The sequence below is a fragment of the Crinia signifera genome, chromosome 2, assembly GCF_055691185.1.
Source record: "Crinia signifera chromosome 2, ASM5569118v1, whole genome shotgun sequence".
In the NCBI taxonomy this organism is placed as follows: Eukaryota; Metazoa; Chordata; class Amphibia; order Anura; family Myobatrachidae; genus Crinia; species Crinia signifera.
Window position 1 is genome coordinate 379,646,724 of NC_139218.1, and position 12,746 is coordinate 379,659,469.

The 12,746-nt window shown below is 44.7% G+C and overlaps 1 protein-coding gene across 7 annotated transcripts in view; it reads right to left on the reverse strand.

Moving 5' to 3' along the window:
- The window catches only part of FAT3 (FAT atypical cadherin 3), a 475,518-nt gene that overhangs the window by 61,682 nt on the left and 401,090 nt on the right, over window positions 1-12,746 (reverse strand). For all 7 annotated transcript variants that reach the window (XM_083170147.1, XM_083170145.1, XM_083170150.1 and 4 more), the window contains 3 exons: window positions 10,343-10,539; window positions 9,516-9,669; window positions 8,078-8,311 (listed from right to left, as the gene is read on the reverse strand). In XM_083170147.1, the coding sequence (XP_083026273.1) occupies window positions 8,078-8,311; window positions 9,516-9,669; window positions 10,343-10,539 (585 nt within the window). The remainder of the gene's footprint in view (window positions 1-8,077; window positions 8,312-9,515; window positions 9,670-10,342; window positions 10,540-12,746) is intronic.

Genomic DNA, 12,746 nt, shown 5'->3' on the forward strand with positions numbered 1-12,746 from the left:
GCATTAAGCTGTAGCTACCAGGTTCTTGACCATTCCTGTAATCTACCTACAGATGGCGCCATCTAGCCTGCTCTCGATGGACCATTTGACAAGCCTTGCCGGCGGTTGTTGCGCTTGTGCATCTGAGAAACTCGCACATCCCAATACAGGCAATGGACATGGGAGCATGTGAGAGGCTTGCGCATCAATTGCCCCACTGTGCCTCGCTGATGCAAGCGATAAGCCTGGCTTCATCTGTAGATCATCACCCATTTGTTTTACCCCTCCGGGTGTGTCTATGCTGTTGCAAACCTTTGTGTCATCTGCAAAAAAGGCACACGGTCCCTTCAGTTCTATTTGCAATGTCACCAATAAGGTTGCAGAAATCCCCTCAAACAAATACTGTCCAAACGCTACTAAGAAATTAAAAATGAAGCTGCAGTACCAGTCATGACTACTAGATGGCGATGGGGAGCTTATCTATTCATACTGCATATTATCTATTGTAGTTTTTAGACAATACTGGGACAGGATTCTAATTTACTATATATATATATATATATATATATATATATATATATATAATGTATCAAACATGTGACATGGCATTATAGATGACACACAACAACAATGTGCAGCAACGGTTAGCACTGCTGCCCAACAGTGCTTGGATCATGGGTTCGATTCCAACCGGGGCCTGTCTGTGTGGAGCCTGAACGTTGTCCCGTTTTCAACAAGACCTTCCTCCAGGATAATTTGATTTTCTCCCACATTCCAAAATTGGCTATTGACAACAAATTGTTGTTGTCAATGAGAGAGTAATGAAATTAAACTAGACAGGTTCGACTAAGCGTGGTTGGCTATAACTTGGTCGATCTCTTCATCGTAGTTCCGTTGACTGGATATCTTGCACTTTCGAAGCTGCTGGACAGTGCCCAGACTCTCCTGGATTCGACTCAGTGTCTGTGGATGACGGATTCATGCTGAAAGCTGCAGTCTAGTCAAGCTTGCCAGCCCTTGCAAATACTCTTTACTGACTGTGAGTACATTTACTGACTGCAATGATATTTTTTTTTTCTGACAATCTGTCCGTGCAAGAGAATTTGCCAAAAAGCATTGCATACAAAGAAGCGAGAAGACGCTATTTAATGGTGCGAGAAAAGTAAAAGTCGAACTATACACAAAAATGTTCTCCCATTACAAAAATAAAACAAGAAAAACACAAAAACTCTGGAAGACTTCGGCCATGAGCAGGATTCTGCCATTGCTACGTGCAACATTTTCATGCTGCCAAAACATGCAGCCAGATCATCTGTTGTCGCTCATATTAATAAGAAACATTTCACTCGCGGCCAACGGGAGGTCTAATGGCCAAGTTTCTGTTGTCCCCTGTTATCCCCAGCACTCACACAGCCTTTATTCTTGTTCCGAACTGCAAATAACACATTAGGCCAAGCCAACAGAGAGGCTCATTTATGACTTTCTGAGAGGGCCGGAGACAAAAATATAAATGTAAATAAATAATATAAAATATAAATGTCAATTTAACCCTCATTGCCTGTTAAAGATGATCGCTGGCAGGGGTAGGGTTAACTCAGGAGCCAAGTTTGGGGACCGTTGTCTGTGTACTATGTGGCATCCATTACAGATACGCAAAAGAATGTATTTATTGCACAACACTTGGATCACAAGTACAATACATCGCTGCATAGTCTCTACTCTATATACTGTATATAAGGCAAAATCCAAGACTGACTCATCACAAAATCTCTTAAACCACAAGGCCTACAACCTTGAAACTTGGCAGGTAGCTTCTCCGTAGGTCCTAGGTACTTGCTAAAATATGGTCACTGTCCATCCATGGAAATCGCAAAAAATACGCAAATCAGCAATTTGCCATTTTCCCTCTTATTCTACGGCCCGAAAAGCTGAAACGGCTTCTCATGAGTTCAGATGACTGCTAAAAGGGTATTTATAAATCGATATTGTCATGACAATGGCATTGCCTGTGTGCGCATGGAGGTACGCCAACAGGTGACACAGGACGACTGACTGGGTGGGCGGCTCACGCCTCTGGATGTGCCACTCCCCTTCTTTGCACCGCTCGCGGATCTGGGAGGTGCCACTCCCCTCCTTTCCCTTGCCCGCCTCCTCCACTGCCGGAGCCTGGTGAACGCTGACCATCGTCTGCCTGGCTTGGCTACATGACCTGCTCTGTTCTATAATTCTACGTTACCATCCTCATCCCATAGCGAAGCAAGGGTATTCAGCCAGTACAAACTATTTTAAGCTCAAGGTGCATTACGCATACTGAGTCAGATGGCGACTTTTAGTGATTTGACGTTATCAGCTGTGCAGCCGCATGCACCAGTGCAAGAGATTCATAGTGCATGCCACCTGAAGGCTACCAGGGTCTTCAGAAGAATAACAAACAAGTCCATTGGGAAAGCGATGCAAAGCAGAAAGAACGCTGAGTGATATACAGATGTAGCCATACTCCTCTTTGCTGCGATACGGCCGGCAGCAAACAGTTACAGCCAGGGCACAGTGCTGTATCACATCAAAGAGGAACATGGCTACATCTGTAATGTTACCAATACTTCAACCTAACGAAGGTCATTGTCCTAAGAGTATTAAATCTGCACTTAAACACAGGGAGTCATTCCAGGATAGTAAGACCCGGGTCTGACAATTTCAGAAAGTGCACCAACGTACAAGTGTACCAATGCCCATAAGCCATAGACATTATTGAGAATTACTGTAAGCATTAATTGTTATTTAAATACATTTAAAAGTAATATTACCAGTTGTGAGTGTTTGGTGATTGTGTCAGTGACAGGGGGCTTAGTGTTATTTGCAAACGCCTAAACTTCCAATATAAAATGTCTTTGATGGATCTCCGGCAGAAAAGATGGGTCTCTGAAAAATATGAGCAAACTTTAATAAAGGCTTCAGCGAAAGTTTTCCAAGGAGCGCGACACAACCTTAGCGTTCTACCGCCTTGCAATTAAGGTGTATTTTCAAGACACATTCTGTAGCTTTTAAACTTCTGTCAGATCCACCAGGTCTCCTTTTGAACTATATATCACTTTGTGAGAAAAACGTCTTTTAAAAAAATGGAAAGTCTACAGAAATGTCATTTTAATAGCATCAGTAAGAATATATCTTGATGATACAGGCTTCTTTTTGATTAAACTGCTAACACAGAAAGTTCAGACAGAGGTGGCTGGTAAAAATGAAAAAAAAAAAAAAAAAAGCTTCGGCTTCAGGCTATAACTTCTCTGTCAAATCAAGTAGAACTTTACTCAAGTAAAAATTGCTTTGTTCTTTTAGAACAATTGCCAGTAAATATTTGCATTTTTGCCTCTTGATGTGCTTGTCTGGTGTAGGAATCTGCTCACTATCAGTTTTAGTCTATACAGGAAAACAAAGTTTGTTGCTTCTTGGTGTTTTTACTGGTATACTAATCAACGGTTTGATGCGGACCAGCACAGTGAAACATAGGAGCGCGAGCCCTGTTCTGCTAATCACGGCAGGATTAAGAACCCATAGCGCCCCAGGCAATATGATTATACCTGCCCAACACATCTGTTAGCTAACCTCTGCTCACAGATTCTGTGGCCCCATGTAAAAGACTCATCTGATGTCTTTGCTGCCCCAACAAGCCATACTCCCACCGCCACCACCACCTCTCGCAACTCATCTGCCACATGAACCAACTAACTAGTTTGTCTTTATTGAGGACCATCCCTGATAATGCAGGATCAGTCCAGACCAGGCTACCGGAACATCTAATTTGGTGAAGCATGTAGGCTGGGGGGAAGGGGGGTGGGGTGGGGGGTTCCTATTGCCATTGCTAGTTCAGAGCATGTCAAAAATGGACGTATATAGCAATTTTAGCCCAATGGTATTAGCTGGCCATGCTATTGTAGTCTGTTTCTGCCATGCGGTCAGCTATTGGATGGGATCTTGGATAAGTCCACGGACCAATGTTTCATCGCTGCAACATCGGGTCTGCTTATCGGGGGCTCTGCGTGGCACACAAAGCATAATCCCCTATAAATAGGGTATAATATGGGGTTTATAGGATAATTCACTACAACTAATAGGAATTCCCCCTGAGAATGCGTTAGTAGGATATTTAAAAAGAATGCATGCCTTTGTAAATAAGGCAATGGACCACTTAGGGTCCACCAGACCCCAGTTGCCTGCCTAGACTGCCTTACAAGTGTTTTAGACCTACTCCTAACATTCCGTACTAGAGTTGTGGACATCTTCTTGGAGTAGAGTGCTGACTTTGGAGCGGTAACCTGGCATTTCCAAGCCCTTCTTACATTCCGGCTCCAAAGTGTGCGCTCCTCTTGCAGGGGTGGTATTTTTACCAAAAGGACCCAGTGATGGAAGAATTATTTTAAGCACCTGCTCTGTGGCCCTTTATCAGAGGACTGCAGATTATACCTTATCAACCATTTGCCTGTGTTTTAACGGAGAGCTTATCTAGGAGAGTGTCTTATCAAGAAGTGTTCCATGGGAAAAATGTTGTTGCTGTCATCTCTTGGTGTTCTACCACCTGTAATTCCAGCCACACAAACAGCAGTAGACTGCTAGAAACATTGCTGGCAGTAGGTTGGTCCTCTGAAAACGCTGCCATAAATACAATGGGAAAATCCCCTTTGCAGAGTAGTGTATTCTCTTTATAGTACATGGTTTCAGTTCTGGAAGGCTGATTGTGTGCAGCCAGATGAGGCTAAGAGCGGTTAAAGTGTGTGTGTGTGTGTGTGTGTGTGGGGGGGGGGGGGGGCCTTCAGGGATGGGGTGGAACTGACTTCCTCCACCTTTATTGGTGAGGTGGAACTAGTTCAACCTCCACTTTGGCCCTGCCCAATAATTCTAAAAGAAAAGCATTATAGTGTGCCAGGGGGGTTGCAAAACCGCACCAGTGGCCCAGTATCTGCCTATTGGTGGAAGGAATGTTTAATTAGGCAGCAGAGGAAAATTGATTCCATCACCTCTTCAGGACCACTTTAATCCCTGCTCCTGTCCATAAGATTTCATTAAGCTATACGTTATTACACATCTCTTGCTATTTTAAAGTACTGTATATACTGTATACACCAGTAAAAGAGATTTCTGACCAATCACTGAGGCCTAAAATAATTAGCATATCTGTAAACAACTTTGACCATTACCAAATGATACAGAGAGCTTAGCATAATTACAGTACGAGAAGAAAATGCAACTCGTCCACATTTGGCTGGTGATGGGGGGGGGGATATAAGAACAGAATCTTTCAAATTCAGCTGAAACATATCAGACACATAATTTGGCAGCAAAGTCTTAATTTGTGGGATCTGTCCCGTCTTTCCGACCAAGGTTGGGAAGTACGCTTAAACACATATTTGTGACATGCACAATTGGGATCAACGATCACCATGACCTCAGGTTACCACCAGACACATATGAGACGTATTTAGTGAAAAACAAACATCTGTTTCCAATGCCCTTGCAGCATATAACTGCCATATGGCTGCCAATGTTTTTTAACTCTTTGAATGTTAGCGTCTTTATATTACTACCAGCTTTATTTATAGAGCAGAGACCAGAAATTTGCTAACATTTCATACCATTAGGATATTGGCTCATATCATGGATTTGGTGGGTAACACCAGTTTTTGCTGGTGGTACCCTAATAGAAGTTCGACCTGGTAATTGGTGCGATGTGAAAGGGGTTACCGGGTCCAGCAAAACAGTAGCAACATGGTATTACGAACCGGTAAAAAAGAAGGGTTCTTACTGGTTCATTGCTGTGTTGCTTTGCAGTGTGAACGGGTTTATTGGGTTGAGCGACCTGTTTCCCATTTACACTAATGGAGGAGGCGGTGCTTGGAGCTCTAAGTGCTGCCTCCTCCCCTGCCCTCGATGATGCTCAGCCCCGCCCCCGCATGACATCAGCGAATTGGCATTATTGGCAGTTCGCTTAGGGGATCTGAACAGACCAAAATGCAGACTGAACCGTTTCAAAGACCCGGTGCGAACCTGCATTTTGCGATGTGAAAGCGGCATTAGCGATAGGCAGGGGGCGTCTAACCACCCAGCGTTTAATGGGTAAAATCCCATCCCTACAAAAACGGTGGGCGCGCCCATAGGAATGCTGGGTGGGCCCGTCGGAACGTCAGAGGAAAAATAATTTGATGGTGACTGAACATCGAATGATTTTTTTTGTCTGTGTGGTAGCATGCGAGTGGATGTGTAAGCACACACATCTGCTCGCATGGTAGCGCGGTGGGGGGGGGGGGGGTGTTCATCATTGTGCCGTTTACCTGCTAGCTAGGCAGCAAATATACGCAGCATAGCGAGCAGGCCTGAATTACCCCAACTCTGCTTTTCTGCATTTGCTTTCTTATATCCTTGTTGAACCCTTGTAAATCAGGCCACGACTACCTGATCGTGAAACGGATTTAGGTTGCAGGCGATTAGAACCAGGAGCAAGAGTACAAGAAATACATTATATACTGTACTTACTGACAACGCGAGCAGGATTAGAATGCAAGCTTTTGAGACCACTTTAGGGTTTCTCATTAAGCATGTACAAATATAATACGCCTGACAAAGAAACATACAACGGTGCGAGCTGTCACTGTAGCAGTCAATAAAGTCATATTTATTAAGGATATATCTACACAGGAAATTGTCTGGAAAGTATAGAGCGAGCGTCAAATCACAGTGATCCATTTATGGGGCCGGCTAAGAACATTGATAAATGTACTTCTGAGATACATATTATTGCACTCTATCACTGAAAAATGAAGTGGAAGTGTCTGTAATGTGCCAAATCATCCAGAGGGATGTCAGAGCCATTGAAAGCTGAAATGGGCACTAGGGACTATGAGAGGTGTGGCCAATTCTAGGAGGTGTGGCCAAGATAAAAATAAGAAAAACCACTATGAGACCTCTCCCTGTCAGGCCCCTCCACCAATTCCATCTGGGTAATCAGTAACTCAACCCCCCCTCTCTTAATACACAGTTTTATTACTCTGTTCCCAATTGAAAAACACAACGGACTACGCTGGCTCTATACAAATAAAGGGTCAAGGGGCAGGGCTTGTTGAAGAGTGGGTGGGGCTTCACACAAAAGTGAGCACGGTGAGTTGGAAAGTGGTCATGCTTCTTTGGTGAATTGGGGGTGGGGTGCAGGGGTTGTTTCCTGCTGATTTTACATATTGCAATTGGTGTAGGTCATCGTACAAGGCCCTTTCGAACTCCACTGCTCCCCACATCTCCAACCTCATTTTCCTACACACTCTCTCCCCCCCTCTCTGGTCAGCCAATGACCGCTGACTCTCCTCTACCCTGGTCACTGCATCCCATGCACGTATCCAAGATTTCGCCCACGCTGCCCCACTTCACTGGAATGAGCTTCCTCGCTTTATAACACTCTCCCTGACGTTTTACAATGCTTGAAATGTTCACTGAAAACCCACCTGTTCATCAAAGCATACTCTCCTGCATAACCTAGTACCAAGGCCGCTATCCCTACCTATCGCTTTATGGTCATCCCTGCCATGCTCACTTGTTGCCTTCGGACATCCTTGCCTGCACCTCATGTCACCTGTCTGTCTCCCCCTCCCTCTAAACTGTAAAAGCTCCTCGGAGCAGGGGCCTCTTCCCTCCTGCTTTAGATACTCAACTAACTCAAAGAAAGGCCAGTTTTATGACTTCTCTAATGAGCAAACCCGTTTTCAGCTGTGCTAACAGCATTTCACAAGGGTATTCAAGGGTTTACTAATCATCCATTAGTCTTCTAACACAATTAGCAAACACAATGTACCATTACAACACTGTTGTGATGGTTGATGGAAATGGGCCTCTATACACCTGTGTAGATATTCCTTTAAAAAACAAAAGTTTGCAGCTAGTATAGTCATTTACCACATTAACAATGTATATAGAGTGTATTTCTGATTAATTGAATGTTATCTGCATTGAAAAAACCTGTGCTTTTCTTTAAAAAAATAAAGACATTTCTAATTGACCCCAAACATTTGAACGGGAGTATATAAGTAAAGACAGCAGTTGATGTATCACGTTGGTTACTCACCCACATCGGGGTCGTTGGCTTGCACCCGAGTGAGCAATGCCTTGGTTACAGTATTCTCATAGACGCTGGCAGTGTAATAGTCGGTGGAAAACACTGGTGGGTTATCGTTGACATCTTCGAGAATTAAATGAATCTTAGACTGGCAGAATCTACCACCTCCATCTGTGGCGCGGGCAATTAGGTCGTAGACGGGGATTTTTTCCCGGTCTAAGGGGGCCAAGGTCTTCAGCTCACCTGTAATTGATTGGAAACAAAGGACATTAGGGGCAATTACAAGGTGACGGTTGTGCTAGCGGCATCTGGCGTGTTCCCTCTCTGGTGCATTTGCAGTTTCATTTCTCACATTCGTACAAAGGAAGCAATTAAGTCTGGAGAAAATAAAATGACACCATGCTTTGAGAATAAGACCCGAAAGATCTTTATTGTTTTGTCAGATTGTTCTTCCAGCTCTGGAACCCACCTGCTTTACATTTAATTAAAGTAGATGAGGTCAGCCAGACGCAAGAGACAGTGGCTGCTTAATAGCTGGGAGAAATCCCAGAAGTCGTACAGTTTAGGAAACTTGCCAAATTCGTGAAAGTAACATACCTTTTGTTCCCCTCAACATGCACGAATTGCATCCTAATGTCCTACCACTGTCTTAATAAGACATCTATATCTTAGAAGCATCGGACTCAGAAGTGAACAAAAGCCACAGGGAACGTACTGAAATGCGATCAGTAAAACACCTCATAAGCCGCTGCGAAGTCTATTACCTCAAAGTGTGCTCATGGCTTACACACTGTGAAGACTAGCCATTTTGTGATCTGAAGCGACATTCTTGGAAGATGCTCAAAATTGGGTAAGCACACAAAATGGCTGCCTCCACTGTGTGAAGGCCATTGGATGTCTACTCAAAGATATTTTTAATAACTGGAGTTATGCCGCAACCCGTCCCTTACATACTACGAAGAGCAGCCATTTTGTAATCTGAAGCTACATTCTTGGAAGATGCTCAAAACTGGGTAAGCGCACAAAATGGCTGCCTCCACTGTATGAAGGCTGTACCGGACAAAAAGGTCTTTGTACCGGTTTTCTGGGTCTCTGACACTCCATTAGAAGTATAGGAAAGGGTCTGTGATCATGGGTAAAGGCATGCCCCCTTTCCAATTTCGTACAGATTTCTGCCCTTCAGATGTTGGAGGGTATGGTTCTGACGGTAAGAGGGGTGTGGTGGGTGGCGTGGGTGGCTCAGCCAATCAGCGGCCCCCTGAATAGGAGGCCGCTGGCTGGTTAACAGAGCTCTCTCAGACAATCAGTGGCTGCCCAGTCAGAAATCTGGTGGATTTAAATAATTTCAATTGCTGTATGTTTTTTTCTAAGCCCCACCCAATGCGGGCCAAGATATGGTGCTGCCAGTACAAGGCTAAGAGTGCTGCTGGGTCCTTACAGTACTTACCACTCTCGGCATCTAGAAAAAAGTTTTCAGAGCCCGACCCATGAAGAGAGTATCGGATCTCAGCGTTGGTTCCGATGTCTGCATCTGTCGCACTGATTTTCAGAAGCATTTTATTTGGAGGAATGTTTTCTTGAAAGGACGCTGTGTTTATAACCTGTGGACAGAAAATCTATTTTAGAGATTACTGCTTCAAATTGCTCATTGGACTAATTCTGGGATCCACTGCAAGCCCTCTGCACTTGCATCTGTAATCGGCATCACTGGCTGGTGGTGACAATTGTAAATGCAGCGGAACTTGCAGAGACCAGAGTGCCTCTGAACAGCATACATGGACTGGCAACGGACTTGGCAATACCCTGGTGAGATCATTTGTGCTTGGGTGCAGATTCGTTATCCCATAATCAATAGCATTCAGCACAAGTATAAGTCAGAATAATGATAAAAAAGGATCAGGGTCAGAAGAACATAGCCAAAAGAGCTAGGACAGGAACACAGTAATAAAGTAAAAGATAGAGGAGATCAGACAACAAAATAGGAATGCCCATTGAAGATTGATGGTCTACTGTCGATGGCTGACGATTATGCTATCAATGGGGGTAGAAAAATAAACACCCCTTGACTCTATTGAGCATGCCTGACAGGAGTTCTATGGATTCAAAGACCCGAACCACGATAATGGTGTGGGACAGAATTGTTGGAGCAGTCCGAAGGTACATGGACAGATATGTGCTTTTACTAGACTTTAGACATAGCGGAACATAGCGTTTACAGTACATTAGAGATAGTCTTGTTTGTGTTATTAACAAAAAAATTATTTCAGACCATACCTGGTCACACACTGGGCTGTTGTCATTGACGTCCGTTACAGAGACCTCCACAACAGTCTGAGACACAAAAAGACCATCGGTGGCTGTGATGTTGAGGTAGAACATGTCCTGTTCTTCACGGTCCAAAGATCTTTTAACGTAAACTTTCCACTCATTCTGTATTAGCCCTAAGGCAAACTTTCCCTTGGGGTTACCACCTGAAGGAGACATAAGGATTATGCTATTATTAGTCATGGTGGAGACCCTTTCGAAATGAAGGTAAGCATGGGAATAGCCTCCTCTTGGTGACATCATAGAACATTTCTTGGGGATTAGTCTGAGAGCTGTTCCACCATTGCGGTTTCATCTGCCTACTTTTTATGTGATCCTGTTAAATGTTTTACATTTTTACTTTTTTTATTTTGACAACTGTTGCGGCTGCATTTTATATCTGAAGCATTTTTGTGTATAGTAAACCTAAAATTAAACACCTTCATCCTTGTTGCTCTAGTATAGCTAAGGCTTCTCAGAACCCTACGCAAAACTTCACCTGATTGAGCACCCTCCCCACCCAGAACCCCACACTGCCACCAATACCCACTTTTCAACCTCACAAATTAAAGTGTGGCGGTGGCCCCTTAGAAGTTCCACAACCGCCATCTGCATTAAGTATGTCTTCCTCATAGACATCGTTAATTGTGCGATAGGCAGACCCGGTGGTGCCTCCCTAGATCCTGGTGCCCTAGGCAGCTGCCTCAAGGTAGAGCCGACCCTGTACACATTTGTCTCAGAGCTTTAGACTCCTATTGAGCTAATACAGCGGGCGGTAGCTGCGATTAAGTTGGGAATAGATAAAAGGCTAAGTAATCCTCGCCTCTTTGAGGTGAAGTACCGCCAGTGACTAGACGCCACTCAATGGACCAAATTACTCCTTTGTGTGCTAAAAGATGTCATAGCAGAAAGTGAAAGCAGTTTTTGCAGGGACACAGATATTTTTTAAGCTTGCTGGATATGGAGAGAGATAGCTGTGAAGTCAGAGATTGGAGGTAGGAGCAGATAGGGACTGGGGTGGGGTGGAGAGTTTGTGGGCTAAAAACTGTCACAGCTGAAAGTGAAAGTAAAAACTGTTACAGCTCAAAGTGAAAGTACATTGTAGAAGCCGTCATTTTGACAGGCGTTTAATTAGTAAATAATAATGATTATAAAAGATGTCCAGTAATTAGCAATAGGTATCGATAACTGAATGTGGTTTTAGTTATATTTGTCCAAGGTGCCAGCAAATTTCACATAGAGAGGGGGAAAGGCAAAAAAGCTACAGGTTCACATTACAGGACAAATCAGGCAATACCGCTATGTATGCCAATATGTATATATACGCAGCACTTCTGCCCCCCTCATCCCATTTTCTCCACCTCCCCACTGATCCCCATTCTTTCCACCTCACCCTGAAGCCCATTTTCTCCACATCCCCCCTGATCCCTTTTCTCTCTACCTCCCTTCTGATCCCCCTTCTCTCCATCTCCCCTGTCATCCCCATTTTCTCCACTTCCCCCCTGATCCCTCATCTCTCCACCTCCCCTCTGATCCTTCTCTCCACCTCCCTTCTTATTCCCATTTTCTCCACCTCCCCCTGATCCCTCTTCTCTCCACCTCCCCTCTTATCCCCATTTTCTCCACCTCCCCCCTGATCCCCCTTCTCTCTACCTTCCCTATGATCCCCCTTCTCTCCACCTCTCCTTTGATCCCACTTCTCTCCCCCTCCCCTTTGATCTCCATCTCTCCACCTCCCCCCTGATTCCCCTTCTCTCCACCTCCCCTCTTATCCCCTTTCTCTCCACCTCCCCTCTCATCCCCATTCTCTCCACACCCCCCCTGATCCCCCGTCTCTCTACCTCCCCTCTGATCCCCCTTCTCTCCACCTCTCCTCTGATCCGCCTTCTCTCAACCTCCCCTCTGATCCCCCTTAACTCAGTTTCCCCTCTCATCCCCATTTTCTCCACTTCCCCCCTCATCCTTAATCTCTCCACCTTCGCTCTTATCCCCCATCTCTCCACCTCCCCTCTGATCCTTCTCTCCACTCCCCTCTTATTCCCATTCTCTCCATGTCCCCCTTGATCCTGGTGCATCTATATGTGTAAGCTGCATGTCAGCAAAGCTGTGGTCAGGTAGACAACTGTCCAAGTGTCTGTAACACCTGGAGCAAGGAAATGCTGACAAAACGCTTATCCCAGCAAGCCACGGTCCTGCTTTCCACCTAACCAAACGTAGAGGTGGAGAACAATCAGAGATATCTCCACTGCGCAATCATCCCTAAATCTCAGCCTCACAAGACGCTGCGCTTTGTCCTTGTATCAGCTAACTAGAAAATGTCATTACCTCTCCGTTATGCTACCAGGGAAAAATCAGCAGATTCTATTAGGGATCC